General features: G+C 41.5%; 2 protein-coding genes across 2 annotated transcripts in view; both read right to left on the reverse strand.

Annotated features, from left to right (window-relative positions):
- EPG5 (ectopic P-granules 5 autophagy tethering factor) overlaps positions 1–20,204 on the reverse strand; it is a 130,330-nt gene that overhangs the window by 6,168 nt on the left and 103,958 nt on the right. The window contains exons 36-43 of the mRNA XM_053571604.1: positions 16,164–16,336; positions 12,837–13,022; positions 12,114–12,323; positions 11,079–11,223; positions 8,112–8,354; positions 6,705–6,921; positions 5,973–6,188; positions 3,398–3,512 (exon numbers count right to left, since the gene is read on the reverse strand). Of these exons, the coding sequence (XP_053427579.1) occupies positions 3,398–3,512; positions 5,973–6,188; positions 6,705–6,921; positions 8,112–8,354; positions 11,079–11,223; positions 12,114–12,323; positions 12,837–13,022; positions 16,164–16,336 (1,505 nt within the window). The remainder of the gene's footprint in view (positions 1–3,397; positions 3,513–5,972; positions 6,189–6,704; positions 6,922–8,111; positions 8,355–11,078; positions 11,224–12,113; positions 12,324–12,836; positions 13,023–16,163; positions 16,337–20,204) is intronic.
- On the reverse strand, positions 432–3,389 carry LOC128571833 (vomeronasal type-2 receptor 26-like). The gene has a single exon (XM_053571605.1). It carries the CDS (start codon positions 1,439–1,441, stop codon positions 1,058–1,060), a length of 384 nt encoding a protein of 127 aa, XP_053427580.1. The 5' UTR covers positions 1,442–3,389; the 3' UTR covers positions 432–1,057.

The raw sequence follows: 20,204 nt of genomic DNA on the forward strand, positions 1-20,204 counted from the left end.
TACATTACATGCCCTTCCTCAATGGGGAATCCCCACCCCCAAGAAGTTACCCTCTCCCTTCCCATCCCAATTAGCGGAACCACCATGCTAGAGAATATATATTAAAAGATGAAGTTTGCTTGGTTCAGAAAATGAAAAGGGAGACTTTTCTATCTTTTTGTTTCTTTAGAGAAGATTTTTTTCTGAGGATGGTAGCTTAGAAATTAATTATCAGGTGGGCTATAGCTGAAGTCCTAGGGTTGAAAATAAACAACTAAAGAGATTTTGCTACAAAACTAAGAGCTGTGTGAACAGGGTTTAATCTAAGAACAGGAACGGGCCTCTGGGGTGCTGGAACCTGTCCGGGCGCAGGTGTTTGAAGCTGCGCCTGGGTGGGTGATGCTGTCGCAGCGCCAGACCACTCTCCCCCCCCCCCCCCCCCCCCCGCATGCCTGGAAACAATGAATGCAAATCAATGGCCCAAATGTCTTCAGGGAGGACTGGCTTGTGAAAATTTGTGGTGTGGGTCTGTGCAGATGCCGGCTCTGGAGCTCCTTGCTCTGTTTTTCCCACTAATCCCAGGTCCTAGCCTCAACCAGCCTGGGGTATTCCGCTCCGGTTTTAATAGGATGATATAGCACTTGGGGATAAAGATGCTGCCCAGCAGCCCTCCAGTGGAGGCCTGGATAGAGAAGATCTCTACAGCCACTGTGGACCTGCCCAGCGCACTGTGGTACAGGGGCAAGAAGGTTGTCCAGACACTGCAAAAGAGCAGCATGCTGAAAGTGAGGAACTTAGTCTCGTTGAAGGCATTGGACAGACCCCTGGCCAGGAAGGTCACAGAAAAGGTGAACCCAGCCAGGAGGCCCAAGTAGCCCAGCACACAGGAAAAAGCGATGCCAGAGCCCTCCTGGCACTGGATGACAATGTGGCTGGGTTCTGAGACTGTGTCCCTATCTGGGAAAGGTGGGGAGGTGCCCATCCAGACCCCACAGAGAACAACCTGCACTAAGGAGGCAACGAGGACCACCAAGGTGGAGGCATTGGGTCCCAGGCACATCTGGACCCTGTCCCCTGGTCAGGCCAGGACCACGGTGAGGGTCTTTGCTAGGATGGAGGAGACAGCCACAGTGAACACAATGGCAAAGGTGGTCTGGCGGAGGAAGCAAGTGGTAGCGGTGGGACGGCCAATGAAGAGTAAAGCAGAGAGGGCACAGAGGGCCAGAGAGGTGAGGAGCATGTAGCTGAGAGCTCTGTTGTTGGCCCTGACCACTGGTGTGTCCCGGTGCTTCAGAAACACCCCAAGGACCAGCACCGCTAGCCCAGCCAGCATGAGTGCTACTGAGGCCAGCGTGAGGCCCATGGGCTCCTCAAAGGCCAGGAAGGTCTCTGTCCTAGGCAGGCAGCTGTCTCTGGTGCTGCTCGAGTACTGTTCCTCTGGGCCCAGAAGACATTGCTTCATGTCTGTGGGAGACACACAGACCCTGTATCTGCAATGTGACAGAAATGATACCAGCCATGTGGAGAGACGCTCCCTGTGAACCCTGCAGAATGTTTCACACCTATTAATGTGTTGATGGATTGTTCTGAACTGCTAGTGCCAGGATGGGCCACATTAGACCCTGCGGCACAAGAAAAACTGTGCAGCCTACATACATATTTGTATTTGGGCTTTTCAGTGGTTAAATTTTTCCAAGTAGTAGCAGTAACTGTTCTTATTAGCAATTGCTGTGGGCTGAATTACGTCCCTCCCCAACCAGTATTCATATAAGCTCTGACAATTAAGTTTGTGAACTTGCCACCAGGTGCTTATGTTGGCATACTGTACAAACAACTCAAGAAGGCTTCATAACCTTGGTATATCAGTGTCTCACCACTGTGTTTATGTCAACATGTGGCGATATCTTGCTCAGTGGAGCTCATTATTGTTGTTTCCTGTTTTTGTTTGCCAACATGATAATGTTAGAGCTTGAATTAGAGCAATGAAAAAACATTAAATTTCTTGTTAAACTTGAAAAAAAAAAAGAACAGGAATGAGAGGAGACAGGCACACCCATGAACCAGTCTCCTTCTATCTTCCTTCTATTTCTCTCCTCTCCCTTTTTACTTTTAAATCTAGCCACCCAAATGGTCTACTTTGATGTTTGCCTAAGATTAATCATTTTATGAAAAGATGACTTTTTTCAAGTCTGAAAATCCTATGGAGACATCAGTTTAAGTCTGAAGGAATATAGACAAAAAGAGACAAGGCCTGGGTGACCCATGCCCGGGATAAAGCAAAGTACTGATGCTCGAAGTACCAGTGACCATAAAAGAGTTAAGAGCTTTTCAATACATCCTGCAATGCATCTCAGGGATTTTACAGCTACTCTTGAAGACTCATCTGCCCACTTGTACTATTTCACTTAAGACAACGGGAGATTCAAACAGCAGCTGGTGAACAGTGGGTGACAAGTATCAAGTATTTTATAAGCCAAGATCCCTGGAAAGAACCTACCAGTTGTACCATCAGATCCTTGCCCTTAATAACCAAGATCTCACACTGAATGTGGCTGGCTTAGACTGATAAAGCTGCACCATCAGAGGAGCTACGGGGGTTAAAGCACCTACTATTTATAGTGATGAGTGGAAGAGCCTGGAGTCTGACTGGCTGGCATGAACCAGCCCCAACACGTACTAGCTTTGTTATTGGGACAAATTACTTAGCCTCTCTCTGTTTTCTCATCCACAAAAGCAGGATAATAATAGTTCCTGTGCTATACGGTTGTTATGAGGATTAAATGAGTAAAGTAAAACTTGAGCTCATTAATATTAAGTGAGTTAAAACTAAGAACAGTGCCTGCCACATAGGAAGCACCCAAGTATGCTGGTCCCCATCTTGTACTGCACACCTGTACTGTACTGGCCAGCTTGTTTGTAGGTTATAGGAATGCGACTACCACCACGTGGTCTTCCATGTTTCTCAAACAAATTGGAATTTCTCACAGCTACCATTCTGTCCATTTCAGATTATTTCAGCATCAGCAAACAGACTCACAAAACAGGATCCAGTTTCTTTGTTCCCAGTTAAAGCTTGGTTAACTTCCCACCATCTCAAATGTGGCCATGCCCCTTGTGCCAGCCCCCAGGTCCAGCCCCAGCATGTGGCAAGTCAGAGCATATTTCATATTCACAATCTGAGACTGGCTTGCCCAGGGCCTTACTTCTTCCTCAAGGACAGTAACATTGCTCTCAGCCAAGTGCTTTCAAGGATTGATCTATACTCTGAGGTGGGCACATACAACCATTTTCCATTAAGCAGGGAACATGCGCCACTCCAGAGCATCTGGTCATGGCGTCTCCAGGCTAGAGCTGCCACTTCCCCACCTTTTGAAGAAGATGTGCTACAAAACCACTAACTTCCACTGTAAATACTGACCTGCTGAGCTTTGGGGGTAAGATGTAATTCAGAGCCAGGCTTCAAACGGATCTGGTCTTCTGTAGGAACCTGAACTGAAAGGAAGGCAGCCATGCCTCGGGCAACCACACGGAACCTTAGGTATCAGGGAGAGGTCAGAGGACATATGTAACATAGTTAAGTATTTTTAAATAAACACCATATTTTCTATTAGAAAACAAGATAAGCAGATTTCCAAATCTTCTGTGTGGTTAGCTTCTTCAGAATAATCTTAAATATGATCAAGAAGTGGCTTTATTCTTCCCTTCTACTGCCACCCAAACAAGGTATATACAATTCAGATTCGAGAATGGAAGTGCCAGCCAAGAAGTGAAATAAATAGAATCCTCTTACATCACTGGTGGAAATGTAAATGCTTTGGAAAACAGTTTGACAGTTGCTTAGTAAGTGAAATACAGAGCTACCACGTGACCCAGCAATTCCACTCCTGGGTATATACCCCCCAAAGTGAAAACAGATGGTTTCACAAAAACTGTACACAGATATTTGAACAATCCAAATTAGCTGATGAATAGATAAATTAAATGTGGTATACAATGGAAGATTATTCAGCCATAAAAAGGAATGAAGTTCTTTTTTTTTTTTTTTGAGACAGAGTCTTACTTTGTCCCCCTTGGAAGTGTGCTGTGCCATCACAGCTCACAGCAACCTCAGACTCTTGGTCTTAAGCGATTCTCTTGCCTCAGCCTCGCAAATAGCTGGGACTACAGAAGCCCACACAGTGCCCAGCTATTTTTTGAGACGGGGTCTTGTTCTGGCTCAGGCTGACCTCGAACCTATGAGCTCAGACAATCCATCTACCTTGGCCTCCAAGAGTGCTGGGATTACAGGCGTAAGCCACTGCGCCCGGCTGGGAATGAAGTTCTTTGCACGTGTTACAACACAATGAGCTTTATGTTAAATGAATTAAGTCAGACACCAGAGGCCACAATGATGATTCCATTTATGTGAAATGTCCAAAGTAGTATTAAATACATAAACTTATAACGTCACTTAGTGGCCACCAGAGATTCTGGGTTTAAGGGAATGGAGGTGACTGCTGAATGGATATAGGGATTCCTTTTGGGGTGACAAAAATGTTCTGAAACTAGAGTATGGTGATGGCTGCAATAATACTATGATGTACTAAATGTCATTAAATTGTACTTGCATTGGAAAGTTTAAGTGATGTCATGTATTTTACCCAATTAAAAAAAAAAAAAGCACTTGAATCAAGTAAAAGATATACAAGCCAAATTTAAGTGAAACAAAATCACATAGGCCTCCTAAATCCCACCCAAAACACAGAAATATATTAACTGGTTTCGAATGAGTGTTTGCCAAAGTTACAACATAACATGTTGAGTTATTCCACAAGAATGCTGACATCAGCGTAGTATTCAAACTCTCTTCAACATGACAAAGGCTTGAGATGAAAACCATGATATAAAGGAGTATTATGAGATAAAATTCTTTCATGCCTTAGAATTTTTAGCAACAAAAACCTAGACTTGTTCCTTACTACTTATACTTTTTACCCACTGACTTCCACCCATCTTGAGGACTTAATAGTTCACCAGGCCAGGCGTGGTGGCTATAATCCTAGCACTCAGGGAAGCCAAAGCACATAAATCATCTGAGTTCAGGAGTTCGAGAACAGCATGAGCAAGAGTGAGATCCTGGCTCTACTAAAAATAGAAAAACTAGTTGGGTATTGTGGTGGGCTCATGTAATCCCAGCTACAGGAGGCTGAGGCAAGAGGATTGCTTGAGGCCAAGAGTGTGAGGTTGCTGTAAGCTATGACGCCACAGCACTCTACCCAGGGTAACAAAGTGAGACTCTGATCTCGAAAATGAAAAAAAAAGTTCATCAGACTGAGTCCCTCACAAGTTGCAGATTTCCCTGAACTCATCAACTGCTTGCTATAAAGCAGCACTAAGGTATTTAAACCTAACTTCACATTATCATCTCTGGCTCAAAACCAAAAAGAAATCAGTAGTGCAGTCAGGCTATGGGGTCAAAACATAAGAGATACTACTAAAAAAATACTGTTTGAACTTTTTTTTTTTTTTGTGGTTTTTGGCCGGGGCTGGGTTTGAACCCGTCACCTCCGGCATATGGGACCTGTGCCCTAACAATTGCAATCAGTGTAACCTGGCTTATTGTACCCTCATTGAATCCCCAACAATAAAAAAAATAAAAAAACCGGGCGGCTCCTGTGGCTCAGCGGGTAGGGCGCCGGTCCCATATGCCGGAGGTGGCGGGTTCAAACCCAGCCCCGGCCAAAAAAAAAAAAAATAAAAAATAAAAAAACCAACAACAACAACAACAACAACAACAAAAATACTGTTTGAACCTGCAGGTTTTCTTAAAAGGTAAGAAAAAACAAACATGTTTTTTAGAATGGAAAGATGTAATCAGGGTCTGATTTTTTTTCCATTAATCTTTCTGGAAAACATAGATCCTAAGACAAGAAACCTACTGAAGTATCACAATCTGTACATAGGTACAGCCATCTGAGGCCCATTTAGACCAGCGGTGGGAAGTGCTTCCTTACCTGTTAGACAAGGGTGACTTCCGGCCCAGCCCAATTGCCCCCAGGATCCCAGAGCTGAGTCTCTCCTCTGCCACAAGGTTCTGCCTGTTCTGAAGCATGAGCAGAATTCGGATGACAGATTCCATCAGGAAGGAGTCATTCTGCTCTGTCTGGATCAGGGACAGTTGTAAGACTTGGTGCCACCACAGAAATAACTTTGCTTCTTCCTGTACAGAGCTGGGGAAGCAAAATTATTTTCATGGTGGCACCAAGGAAAATAAAATTAGAAGTGGACTTCCCCCACCCCCACTCTCATTTAAATGAAAGTGTGCATTTAAGTATAAAAGACACTTAGTACTTTAAAGCATAGGCTAATGAGTGATAATACAAATGAAGTAATGGAATTGTAACAACTATCTTTTATTTAGCACTTAATATACCCCAGACACTGCGCATGGGCTTTCTTTTCTTTCACTTAATCCTTATAACAACCCTTAAAGTTAGGTATTATTATCTCTACTTAGCTGGTAAGGAAGCTGAAGCTCAGTGCTGAAAATGCCACTTTTAGGAAATAAAACTGGCTCAGAAAATTAGCCCACTGAAGTAAAAATCGTTCCAAAACAAGTGTCACTGTACCTCATAGCCTTGTTTATTATGCATCATTTACTTCTGTATACTTAAATACACATGTGAACTCTACATTCCAAGTTAGCCAAATACAAGTTTGATTTAATAGCCAGGGGGCTGACATACCTTGGATACACCTGTTCCAACCACTTGCTTAAGATGAGCAGCACTTTCATTTCATTTCTTAGAGTTTGCTCACTGTTTAAACGCTGCAGCAGGTAGACATAAAGAGTCAGGTAACTACCGAAAGCTAGGCACTCCTGCAGAAATTCTTCTATGGTGAGCTCAGGAACTTGAAGGGACACCAGAATGGGGCCCCATCCTAAATTTTGATTGAGGGAGCCTGAGAACAGACCACCAAAAAGACTAATCAAGATATAAGCAAGAATCAAATTGCTTAACAAGTCTAATTAATCTTTTTACTTCAAGCTTTATGTCAAGACAACATTTCTCACATTGGCCCCCACAGCCACAGAAGTGAAATGCACCTCAGTACTTGGACAGGAAAGTCCTCATGCTAGACTATCCCAAGCTAGCCACGAGAGGTGGTAGGAAATCAGAGTGCAGGGTGAAGTTAATAGACCCCTTTTCTTATCATATTTTTAAAATATTATGTAGATACTGCCTGTTCCAGTCATCTAAGAGTTTTAATTGTAATACAATTTTTAACAATGTATGAACATTTAAGCTTTTCTATAGGAAAATGCTATCAATCTATCATAAGTATTTTTATTTACCAAAGCTTAGTTTGACTCGTATCTTAACAGAAACCATTTGAGTTTTAGTAACACAAATGCATTTGGAACAAGAGTGGTACCCTAATGGTTCTCCACCCTTCAAGGGAGTGAGAGTGTGGTGGCTTAGTGATGTGCACAGCCCATCCCCCAGCGGTGGACATGGATAGTTCGTGGGTTGTCAGGACAGGACAGATGGCAGGTTATGGGCACTTCCCGGACCCTGGCTCCAATATCCTTCTTCTTCTCCCATTGTGCATTATGATGTGCATCTGGACATCAAGGAAAATGAACCTGTGGATCATTATTATATAAATCCTGGTTGAGAATATTTTCTTTGAGAACTATGACTTAGCCTATGACATGACATGATTTGTGTATTACAAGTTGATCTGATACTCCAAAACCAATGTAAAATGAGTTAGAGCTTTTCTCCCTTGAACCGTGATTTTATCAACAGACACAGACCATAGGTTCTCATGCTAACTAACTGTGACCTTAATTAAAAAGATATGTATGGGCGGCGCCTGTGGCTCAAAGGAGTAGGGTGCAGGCCCCATACGCCGGAGGTGGTGGGTTCAAACCCAGACCTGGCCAGAAACTGCAAAAAAAAAAAGATATGTATGTGTGTGTACATTTATTTATCCTGAAACATACACAACATTTATAGAACAGAAATTAGAATGGTACAATCCCTCAATGGGAAGAGTCTGGAAAGATCTCCTGATGAAAAAGCTTTAATCTTGCCTGGGAAAGAGGAATACAGTAAGAGCATAAGGTAACGTGGGTGTCCTCCTACTTTCTTTGAAGTAGGCAGTGATGCAGGCTTCTGCAGTCTCGGCCATGTGGCGGACAGAAGCCAGGCTCTGGCAGGCTGCGGTTAAAAGGGGCAGTACCACTAGCCCATGCAGTTTTTGGTCAATCCAGTTCCGGATGCTGCCCTGGAGGAACTCTGCCGTGGGCACAGTTGCATTGTTCAGCATCATGAGGACTTCCGTAAAGAGGTTGCTGAGGGCCATGTGGCGGGCTTGGCTGTCCGTGTCTGAAGGGAATATAGACATACACTTGAGAATGGCTGCTAGAATGGTGACTAGGAAAGTGATCAAGAGAACAACAGTAGTTCAATCTTAGCTGCTCCCCGGGCAGACTCTAGGCTGACTACAAGGGACCAGAAGGAGGGCTCTGGATGGTATCTGGCTTTTACAGATAGAATGTGGCTGGCACAGAAGTACTTTGTAAGAGCAAAAGCAGGAATTGCTATGAGTTCCCTGGGTACAATAACCCCTTAATACAAAGATCTCGAATTGGTGTGAAAGAGTAACTCAGTTATCACATCATGCCTAATTAGTCTTTATTTCCTGAGCTTTGCTCCTGGTAAACCAAATACATGGCTCTTGACAGTCATTTGGTAAACCAAGTAGCAACAGTATCCCCGCCCCATCATTGCCATTGCTGTCAACATCCCAGAATAAAGATTATTACTTAAAACTAAACATAAATGAAGGGAAAGGGACAGACCATTTAAAAGGTTCCAACAGCAGCTCTTTTATTTCTTTTTTTTTTTTTTTTGAGACAGAGTCTCACTTTGTTGCCCTCGGTAGAGCTCCGTGGCATCATAGCTCATAGCAACCTCCAGCTTTTCGCCTTAGGCGATTCTCTTGCCTCAGCCTCCCAAGTAGCTGGGCTTACAGGTGCCCACCACAACACCCGGCTATTTTTTTTGTTGTTGAGGTTGCAGTTTGGCGGGGGCCGGGTTTGAACCCGCCACCCTCGGTATATGGGGCCGGCACCCTACTCACTGAGCCACAGGCACTGCCCAGCTCTTTTATTTCTTTGTTTTTTAAATAAGAAAAATGGACTAGTCTTTCAAAAAAAAAAAAATCGAAGTAAAAAGAGAATGAAATGCAAGAAAAAGCAAACTCAAGAGAAATGCAAACAAGTAGAAAGTCACTAAGGCAGATTCCTTCCTCATATTCCAAAGCAGAAAGGATGTTTCTAACGGGAAGAACTTTTGCCAACTATTCTAGCTCCCTGTACGTTTTTTTTGTTTTTGTTTTTTAATAGAACAAAACTATGGCTTTTATGCCATAAGGGTTCAGTATTATGTCAACAGGAATGGTAAAAAGTTGAGCGAGATCATACTCATCACACCCATCAAAACAAATTTATCTAGTTACAGAGGGTTAAATAAACCCTCATTTAACATGACCATACCAGACCTACTTATTATCAAGTAAAGACTGAAAAAAAAAAACAATTCCTGCAGAAATTAAGATAATAAAAACAGTATGCATGTATGAATACTTATTTCTTCACTTATTTCTATAGGTATAAATATTCTTGGTAATAAAGGCCTTTTATCTGAATTCCAACTGAATAGCAAATGTATCTTTCAATTATGACTCACAGGAACAGACACAGTGACCCTCCTGACAGAACAGTTTCAACCCTTCCTGTTCATCATCAACAGAGTCAACAAATGTTTTCCTAAAAACCAGATATGATACTATCACCCCTCTGATTAAGATCTTGTGTAAGGGGCGGAGCCTGTGGTTCAGTGGTTAGGGTGCCGGCCCCATATACCGAGGGTGGCGGGTTCAAACCCAGCCCCGGCCGAACTGCAACAAAAAAAATAGGCAGGCGTTGTGGTGGGCGCCTGTAGTCCCAGCTACTTGGGAGGCTGAAGCAAGAGAATCGCAAAAGCTCAGGAGCTGGAAGTTGCTGTGAGCCGTGTGATGCCACGGCACTCTACCGAGGGCGATAAAGTGAGACTCTGTCTCTACAAAAAAAAAACAGATCTTGTGTAAGATCACAACTTGTTGTTTCCTATCAAGTTGTCTTTTTCTTGCTTGTTTCATCCAGTGTGACTATTTGAATCCCTCACATTTCACATAATTACTGATGCTGGGTCTAAATCTACTATCTTCACATATACATCCTATTTGGCATGACTTCTTTTTTTTGAGACAGAGTCTCAAGCTGTGGCCCTGGGTAGGGTGCCAGGGCAACATCATAGCTCATGGCAACCTCCAACTCTTAGGCTCAAGTGATCCTCTTGCCTCAGTTTTTTGTATTTTTAGTAGAGACAGAGTCTTGCTCCTCACCTGCCTTGGCCTCCCAGAGTCCTGGGATTATAGGCAGGAGCCACCGCATCTGGCCTCTATTTGGCATGACTTTGTTTTGGTTTACTTTGAGTTTTTAGAACTTTGAGGCCTGAGTTGAAAATGGGTTTCTCCAGACAGGGTCCGTGGTTACTATCTGCCAGGTGCCCAGGACTCACTTCAACTAAATTCTTAGGTTGAGGTTGGTATTGTTTGGGAGCTTAAAAAAAAAAAGTCTGAGTAGTACAAATTCTTGCTTCAACATCACATGTGGGCCAGCTTTTTACAAATTTTCAAAATAGATACCTGCAACATAAACACCTATGCCAATACTAAGGCCTTTCCTCTCAGAGGAGCAGATTTATTTATTTCTTCTAAAGAGAAGTTCTCCATACAAAGCTTTTTGCGTAAGTCTATAGGTAATTCTGAAATGTTTTCCTAATTAAGAGCCAAAACCCCTAGAAACACTGCTCACTGCAAGGTCTCCTGTTATCTTCCAGTCATTAGATCCAGTTGTCTAGCTTACCCCACAGCCCAGTCCACCTGACACCAGCATCTGCCAGTGTCAACCCCCTCAGTGTCCTGCCTCTCTCCTGATCACATGATGCCTCATCCAGCAGGAATACACTGAATGAATGAATTCAGACTTCCCACTGGTCACTTACCAGGCGGGTTAAAGACAATGATATCATCTAAGAGTTTAGACATTTCCTGTTCTAAGACGGCTAAGGAGATTTTTCCATTTTGTTCCAGGGTGCTGAGAAATTGAACCATCTGGTGAGTAAAAGCTCGGCATTTTGGAACTGCATCCTGACAAACAACAAAAAAAAAGGATCATTCAAATGAATCCAAGCAAGGAGTATTAACAGAGTATTCCCTGGGAGTATGGCACTGAATGCTTAGGGGGAAGTAGGAAGGACACATCAGGAAGCCACATGAAGACCTAATCCCAGAGGGCTCAAGGGCTAAGCGTATGAGAATCTGTGGTAACACCTTGACTGGGACCCATGTTCTCTCAAATTCTGGCAGAACACTCTTCCTTTTTTACTACATTATTAATAACATTATCTAAATACTAACTACCTGCCAGGAACTTTATCAAATTATGTTCATTGTCTGTTTCAATCTTCATGACACCACTTTGAAACACGGTATTGTTTCTAATTCAGGTGGGCTTGCCCTGCCAGACCTTCAGCTTAGCCTCATAACACTCCCTGTTCCCCTTTGCTTTATCTTTTGTTTTGTTTTTCAGAGGTAGGGTCTTATTTATTACCCAGGCTAGAGTGTACTGGCATGATCACAGCTCCCTTTAGCCTCCAACTCCTGGGCTCAAGCAATCCTCCCACTTAAGCTTCCTAAATAGCTGAGACTACCAAAAAGAGCCACCGTGCCCAGCTCTCCCTGCTGTTCTGCTACCAATCACATTTAGATCATGAAACCAACTGAGCTTGCTGCCAGCCCTCAATCCTTGTGACCTATTGTCAGCATGTAGCACTGCTAGTAAGTAAAGGCTTACTATAAGACAGAATCAAACTAAATGATCTGCGAGGCCAAGATATGAGTGTACAAAGATGTTGATACATACTCTCCAACTTTCTCTGCTGAGCAGTCTCCAGGTTAAAGACTGTCCTGTGTAACACTTATGCCACTCCCAGTCCCTAAGAAAATTCCCTCCCTTTTAAACCACCCTCTCAACTTACAAGATGCTTCTGGCTGTCAGTAGGAATGGCAAGGCCTGCAGATACTTTCAGGAGCTTCACAATTAATTCAGCAGAAGATTCCTTTGCTAAAATGATAGATGGTGGGTAATGACTGCTGAAATAACTTAGCACACTCTGGTATGACACAATATCCACAAGATGCCATGACAGCGAGCTTGTCTGTCCAAGGAGACTAAGTAAAGGTGAATCCTAAAAATGAAACACATGCTCGTTTAGTTCCAGAACCTCCTTTTTCCCAGAAATGTTTCTTACTTGTCTGTGGACTAACCACTATGATGGTCTATGATAAGTACAGGACAGTTAAGATCTTAAGTTAGGAGTACTAGTTAAAGCAATAACCAATGTCTTGGCACAAACACATTCCTATTAATAAGTATCTGGAAATCAATTTTTAAAGGAACACTCTGTTCTGGTGGTACATGCCAATACTGACTTCAAGAAGCATATAGGGGACTGACTTAGGAATTCATGAGATGTAAAATAAAATTGATTCTAACTCAGTATAGCTCCCTTCATAAATTAGAATTAGATAAGGAACTATCCAAAAAAATCAGGCATCTAACTGAAGGTATGCGTCATATGCCAAAGATTGATTCATAATGATAAAAGATGTCAGGGAAACAACTGAAAAACCACAATGTAGTAGAAAGTGAGGAGCTGAGGCACCTTATCGAGTCTTTATCACAAGCTGTACAAACTTACTGCTTGGTCTACTAACTGGACTTCCTTTGCCAATAAAATCATCATGAAAAGAAGGCAGACAATCATGCTCTGGGTTTCCGGGTGAGGACTAGGATTCCAGGCATCAGCAAGCACACTGACCCAGTTGACTTCACAGAGTGTAGACCCCAAAAATATGAAACAGCTCTTGGGGCTCCCTCGTTCCACCTATAAGGAAATGAATTAAAACCAAGGTTTTGCTTTTTGATGTCTATGTATCTCAAAAATGTACATAAACCAGTATTTCTTAACATATTTTAATAAACACCTTTTCCTCAGATTATAAATGTCATTCATAATTCTACTTCCTAGAGATTTAGAATGAATATTTGTAATATCTTTCCTTCCACTTTCCTTCCACACTCAGTGGTATGTTCATTTTTGTGCTCATCTGTTTGGATTTCATTTTCTATTCCAATAACTCTTGATTAACAGGAAAAAAATGACCTTCCCTAACCCCAACCAAGGAGGAGAATCACTACCACAGTGAGTCACTGTCATTGCATCGAGTTGAGTTTATATGATCCTTGGCCGTGCTAGCATAGGACAAAGCTGAGATCCACTAATCAGTAGTTCCCAACTCAAGTATACATCAGAAACATCTGTAAGATCTATTAAAACATGGACTGCCAGGCCCACCCCTAGAGTTTTTAATTTCCCTGGTATGGGCTGGGAGGAAGAATGTGCAATTTCTAAGGTGACGCTGATGCTGCTGTCCCCAGGACCACACTTTAAGATTCACTAAACTAGTACACAGAATATTTATACTGTTTTTTAATGTAATATTTTATTATAAAAATGTCTCTACATTATAGTATTTATAATTTTTGAGGGCTGCATAATGCTTAAATTCTATGTAAAATATATTAGAGATGGGAGGTAATGTACTAATAAACTTCAAAGATTTTTTAATAAGCCTAATTCATTATTTCTAATTTGTTTAAAATAAAACACAGCTAGTTACAAATTATTCCTTTCCAAAATGAAGATTAAATAGCTCTACTTTATTTATAAAATCATGGTCAATGAATATGGTGACAATTCAGTTCTTTCCATTACTGTTATTATATTATGCTAATATATTAGCTATATTATGTACTATACTAGTTAATATTACTATAGTACTATAGTAGCTACTATAGTAGCATAATATAGCTACTACTACTATGTAGCTACTACTACTATGTAGCTACTAGTACTAGTATATAGTAGTAATAGCTATATTATGCTACTTCCCTTTTACTTTTATTATTTTGGGTGGTTTTTGTTTGTTTGTTTATTTGTTTTTTTGAGACAGAGTCTCACTCTGTCACCCTGGGTAGAGTGCCGCAGCAACCTCACACTTTTGGGATTGAATAATCCTCTTGCCTCAGCCTCCCAAGTAGCTGGGATGATAGGTGCCTGCCACAATGCCCAGTTAGTTTTTCTATTTTTAGTAGATATGGGGTCTCACTCTTGCTCAGACTGGTATCGAACTCTTGAGCTCCAGCAATTCACCTGCCTCAGCCTCCTACAATGCTAAGATTACAGGTGTGAGCCACCATATCCAGCCTCCTCTTCCCTTTTAGAAAATAATTCTTCATCTTTCTGTGTAATCTGTTTTCTATCCTTGTCCTCAACCCGACCCCCTCAAAAAAAAAAAAAAAACCCCAAACTTTATTACTCCAACAAGATGACCCAAAGAATTAAAAGATCCTCAAGTTCTTGGTAGGTCAGAGGCATCTATCATTACAATAGAGCCCCATAGCAACCCTTAACCCACTGTGCTACTGCTTAATCTAGTTAGAATTTTAACAAAGTAACAAGTATGACCCCATCTCATAGCTCTATAAACCAGCTTCCTCTCCTGTGTTCAGTGTTCACAATGGTAATAAGTATCTGCTTAAAACCAGTCTCTTATATACTAAGCTTAGCTATAAAAAACATTCTAGTTTTTTCTATTGGGGGAGAGGGGTTGTTTTTTTTTTTTGAGCGTCTCACTTTGCTCCCTTTGGTAGAGTGCCATGGCATCACAGCTCACAGCAACCTCAAACTCTTGGGCTCAAGTGATCCTTTTGCCTCAGTTTCCCAAGTAGCTGGAACTACAGGCACCTGACACAACGCCCAGCTAGTTTCTCTATTTTTACAGTAGAGATGGGGTCTCGCTTTTGCTCAGGCTGTTCTCTAACTCCTGAGCTCAGACAATCCACCCACCTTGCCTTCCCAGAGTGCTAGAACTATAGGAGTGAGCCACCATACCCAGCCTATAAAAGCACTCTTTTTTTTTTTTTTTTTGAGACAGAGTCTCACTCGTCACCTTGGGTAGAGTGCCATGGCATCATAACTCATAGCAACCTCAAACTCCTGGGATTAAGCGATCCTCTTGCCTCAGCATCCCAAGTAGCTGGGACTAAGGGTGCTCAGGACGGTCTCAAACTCATAAGCTCAAGCCCTTGGCCTCCTAGAGTGCTAGCATTACCAGCGTGAGCCACAGAAGCTGGCCAGCCAAATAAAAGCATTCTTAAAGCTTGACTGACAAGAGCAGTGGGGTGGAGTTTCATTAATAGCACTAAAAACCTTGAGTACGTCTTATTAACTGCCATAAATAACTGTAGATCTGTATCAAAACACTTAAACTGCCTTAATAATAAATGTGACATTAAGAGTAAACACCATTTAATTGATGGCAATGAACCAATGAACTGAAACTATCATTAAAAACCTAAGACAAGATTATAAAGGTTTATTTTTTTATATAGAAAATCAAAAACAGCTCCAAATGTCTGACTGGTATATAAGATATACTATACTGCTTGTTTTTTATAATTGTTTTTTCTCTTGCAAAGACTCACATATCCTGGTTGGCACTTTGTCAGGTTGTTTCAGGTCTTTACATGATAATGAAGTATCATGGGTTCTTATAATGCATTTTATCTCCTACAGTCTAATTAGTCACTCACATAACTACTAAAAGAAACTAGAGCTTGAGCACCAATTTACATTTTGCTTTAATAGAACATTTAACAGCACGCAGTTCTAATGACACATAAACATAACCACCAACCAAGATTGAGAGTGGCAAAGTCATTAAACTATGTACTCGCAAAACATTATGAAATTTAGGGAACGCCTAACATAATTAAAATCTTTTTCTGGGTTTTAAAAATGGTCCTTTATTTATTTTCCAGTCATCTATTAACAAAACGAAATGACTTCCATGGGGTACTGCTTTCCACGAGCAATACTGAGGCGACACAGAGTGTGTGCACAGTCCACCAGGGCACAGAAGCCAGATCTCTCTGGGCTGTGACATGGAGAGGGAGGGCTTACTTTGAAGAAGGCCTCCATGAGCATCTGGTCAGGTTGCAGGTCCTTCCACTGGAGTTTCCGGTATGCACTATGAAAAGTGTACAGAATGAACTCTGGCATTTTGGGTGTGGTACATGCTTCACAATAATGCATCAGGTGTAACCGAAGTGCTCCATCACCTTGCAACAGCCTATCTAAAATTTAAAAAGAAAGCATAGCTGAATACCTTTGGTTTATCTTAAAAATGGGAAACCTAATACAAAACACAAATTTGAACTAAAAGTCTAAAATTTAAGGTTCTTGGCCAGGCTCTGTGGGGAGGCTGTAATCCTAGCTCTCTGGGATGCTGAGGCGGGTGGATTGCTTGAGCTCACATATTCGAGACGAGCCTGAGCAAGAGCAAGATCCTGTCTCTAAAAAAAAAAAAAAAAAAAAAAACAGCCAGGCGTTGTGGCAGGTGCCTGTAGTCCCAGCTACTCTGGAGGCTGAGGCAAGAGAACAGCTTGAGCCCAAGAGTTTGAGGTTGCTATGAGCTATGACACCACAGCACTCTACCAAAAGTGACAAAATGACACTCTGTCTCAAAAAAAAAAAAAAAAAAGAAAAGAAAAACACTTAAGGTTCTTATAACTTACCCATTTCCAAGATTTTCATGAGTGGGATAGGTATGTGTGGGAAGAACCAACGGTACCTAGACCATTCTTTCAGTAAAGAATGGTCTTTACTTAATAGTAAAGAATGGTCTTTACTCATTTGGATAATTAGAATGGGCAGATGGTATATAGGTATACCTCTTCTATAAGAGGTAATCAGTGTTTCTTCAAAACTTCTAAATTCATGGCTTTTAAACTCCAATATACTTTTGCAGTCTAACTGCCCTCTGGATGTATTCAGTCTCATGCATTTAGTGCTTCATTCATTTGATACCTTGGAGGAATCTAATATTCCTCAAAAGGAAATGTTTCAGACATTCCTTAAAAGAGGACATACAAATGGCCAATAGGCACATGAAAAAAGTGCCCATCAACACTAATCATCAGGGACATGCAAATTAAAACCACTGATAAGCTATCACTGCACACCTGTCAGACGGCTTTTATCAGAAAGATGAAAGGTACCAAGTGTTGGAGACAATGTGGAGAAACGTGAACACTGCCGCTGGGAATGCAAATCAGTATAGCCATTACGGAAAACAGAATGCAGCTTCCTTAACCAAGTGTAAACAGAGCTACTACATAATCTAGGAATCCCAGATCTGGGTATAATTATCAAAAAAAACTGAAATCACTTAAGTGGCAGGGATAACTGCACTCCTATCTTCATCACAGCATTATTCACAAAAGTCAAGATATGGAAATAACCCAAGTGCCTTTCAACGGATAAAGAAAATGTGGCATATACATAGCAGAATACTACTTAGCCTTAAAGGGGGAGAAAATCCTGTCCTTTTCAACAACATGGAGGGCAGCATGCTAAGTGAAATAAGCCAGGCATGAAACAATAAAAATCCTCAAAGAAAGCATAGGAAAAACACTGGAAGATATTGGCCTGGGGGAAGACTTCATGGCAATTGCAACAACAACAAAAATAAAACAAATGGGACTTCATTAAACTGAAAAGCTTCTGTACAGCTAAGGAGACAACAACCAAATCAAAGAGACAACCTACACAATGGGAAAGGATATTTGCATATTTTCAATCAGACAAAAGCTTGATAACTGGGATCTATAGAGAACTCAAATTAATTCACATGAAAAAAAGCCAACAATCCCATATATCAATGGGCAAGAGACATGAATAGAACTTTCTCTAAAGAAGACAGACAAATGGCTAACAAACATATGAAAAAATGTTCATCATCCCTATCTATTAGAGAAATGCAAATCAAAACCACCCCAAGATACCATCTAACCCCAGCCAGAATGGCCCACATCACAAAATCTCAAAACTGCAGATGCTGGCGTGGATGTGGAGAGAAAGGAACACTTTTACACTGCTGGTGGGGCTGCAAACTAGTACAACCTTTCTGGAAGGAAGTATGGAGAAACCTCAAAGCACTCAGCTAGACCTCCCATTTGATCCTGCAATCCCATTACTAGGCATCTACCCAGAAGGAAAAAAATCCTTTTATCATAAGGACACTTGTACTAGACTGTTTACTGCAGCTCAATTTACAATCGCCAAAATGTGGAAACAGCCTAAATGCCCACCAACCCAGGAATGGATTAACAAGCTGTGGTATATGTATACCATGGAATACTATTCAGCCATTAAAAAAAATGGAGACTTTACATCCTTCGTATTAACCTGGATGGAAGTGGAAGACATTATCCTTAGTAAAGCATCACAAGAATGGAGAAGCATGAATCCTATGTACTCAATTTTGATATGAGGACAATTAATGACAATTAAGGTTATTGGGGGGGATGGAAAAGCAGAGAGAGGGAAGGAGGGAGGGGGGTGGGGCCTTGGTGCGTGCCACACCTTCTGGGGGCAAGACATGATTGCAAGAGGGACTTTACCTAACAAATGCGATCAGTGTAACCTGGCTTACTGTACCCTCAATGAATCCCCAACAATAAAAAAAAAAAAAAAAAAGAAAAAGAAATAAGCCAGGCACAGAACAACAAACACTGCATGATCTCACTCATACAAGGGCTGGCCGGAAAGTATCCAGCCACTGTTAACACTATTTTTCATGCTGTGTGGCTGGATACTTACTGGGCAGTCCTGGTATGTAGAATCTAATGAATATGAACTCATGGAGTAGAGAGTTTCAGGGCAGAAAGGGAGGAAGGGAATGAGAGTTGCTGATCGAAAGGTACAAAGATGTACCTTTCAGGCTACTTCAGAGGCTGAGGCAGGAAGTTAGCTTGAGCCTAGGAGTTTGAGGTTAGCCTAGACAACATAAAGCAAGAGCTTATCTCAAAAGAAAAGGAAAAGGAAAAAAAAGAAAAAAGAAAAAGAAACTACAAAGTTTCAGATAGACAGGAGGAATAGTTTTTGAGATCTCCCATTCAAGTATTAACTAGTTCCAACTCTGCTTAGCTTCCAAGATCAGATGAGATAGGTTTTGAAATCTAATGAACAACAGGGTGACTACAGTTGATTATAATGTACACAGCAGAACCTCTACAGTTGACCACCTTCCTACAATGACCTCCTTCTTAAGTTGACCTAATTTTCATAGATAAGACATGTACCATCTATACTCAATGCATAGTAGGCCTAGTTCCTTACGCTGACCACCTCTGTATGTTGATGAGTTTGTTACAGTCCCTTAGATGGTCAACTTATAGAGGTTCTACTATTATTTCAAAATAACTATGAGGACAAATTTCAAATATCTCACCATAAAAAAAGTAAGTGAAGGGCGGTGCCTGTGGCTCAGTGAGTAGGGTGCCGGCCCCATATACCAAGGGTGGTGGGTTCAAACCCAGCCCCGGCCAAATTGCAACAAAAAATAGCCAGGCATTGTGGCAGGCACCTGTAGTCCCAGCTACTCGGGAGGCTGAGGCAAGAGAATCACCTAAACCCAGGAGTTGGAGATTGCTGTGAGCTGTGATAAAGTGAGACTCTGTCTCTAAAAAAAAAAAAAAAACTAGGTAAGTGAAGTAAAGGGTATGTTAATTGGCGTGATTTAATCATGGCACCTTGTATATATCAAAACATCACACTGTACCCCATAATTGTAAACAATCATGATTTGACAATTAAAAATATTAATAATAATTTTTTAACAAAAAAGGAAGTGTTCCACAAGACTAAAACTTCACCTCTGGTGCAATAAAACAAGACTCTTAACTATCTTTCATGCAAGCACTTCTCAAATGAATCTTACACTTTTTGACAGCCTGGATTATACAATATCATCCTCACAAGTAGCAAGTCTTTTAATGCCCTCAAGGGCTAATAGCACATTTAGTGTAAAACAAATAGTATCAGATTTTCTATTTCTATGCAAAGGAATGAAATGCACAAAGAAGAGCGCAAGCCTGATGGGGTTTCTCAACACAGCTCTTCTGATATTTTCTCAACACATGGTACCAGGCAAATGTTATC

This window comes from Nycticebus coucang, chromosome 19 (assembly GCF_027406575.1).
Source record: "Nycticebus coucang isolate mNycCou1 chromosome 19, mNycCou1.pri, whole genome shotgun sequence".
Taxonomy (NCBI): domain Eukaryota; kingdom Metazoa; phylum Chordata; class Mammalia; order Primates; family Lorisidae; genus Nycticebus; species Nycticebus coucang.

Coding starts and splice junctions, on each gene's coding strand:
- LOC128571833 (XM_053571605.1), bottom strand. CDS start 1,441: ATGAAGCAATGTCTTCTGGGCCCAGAGGAACAGTACTCGAGCAGCACC.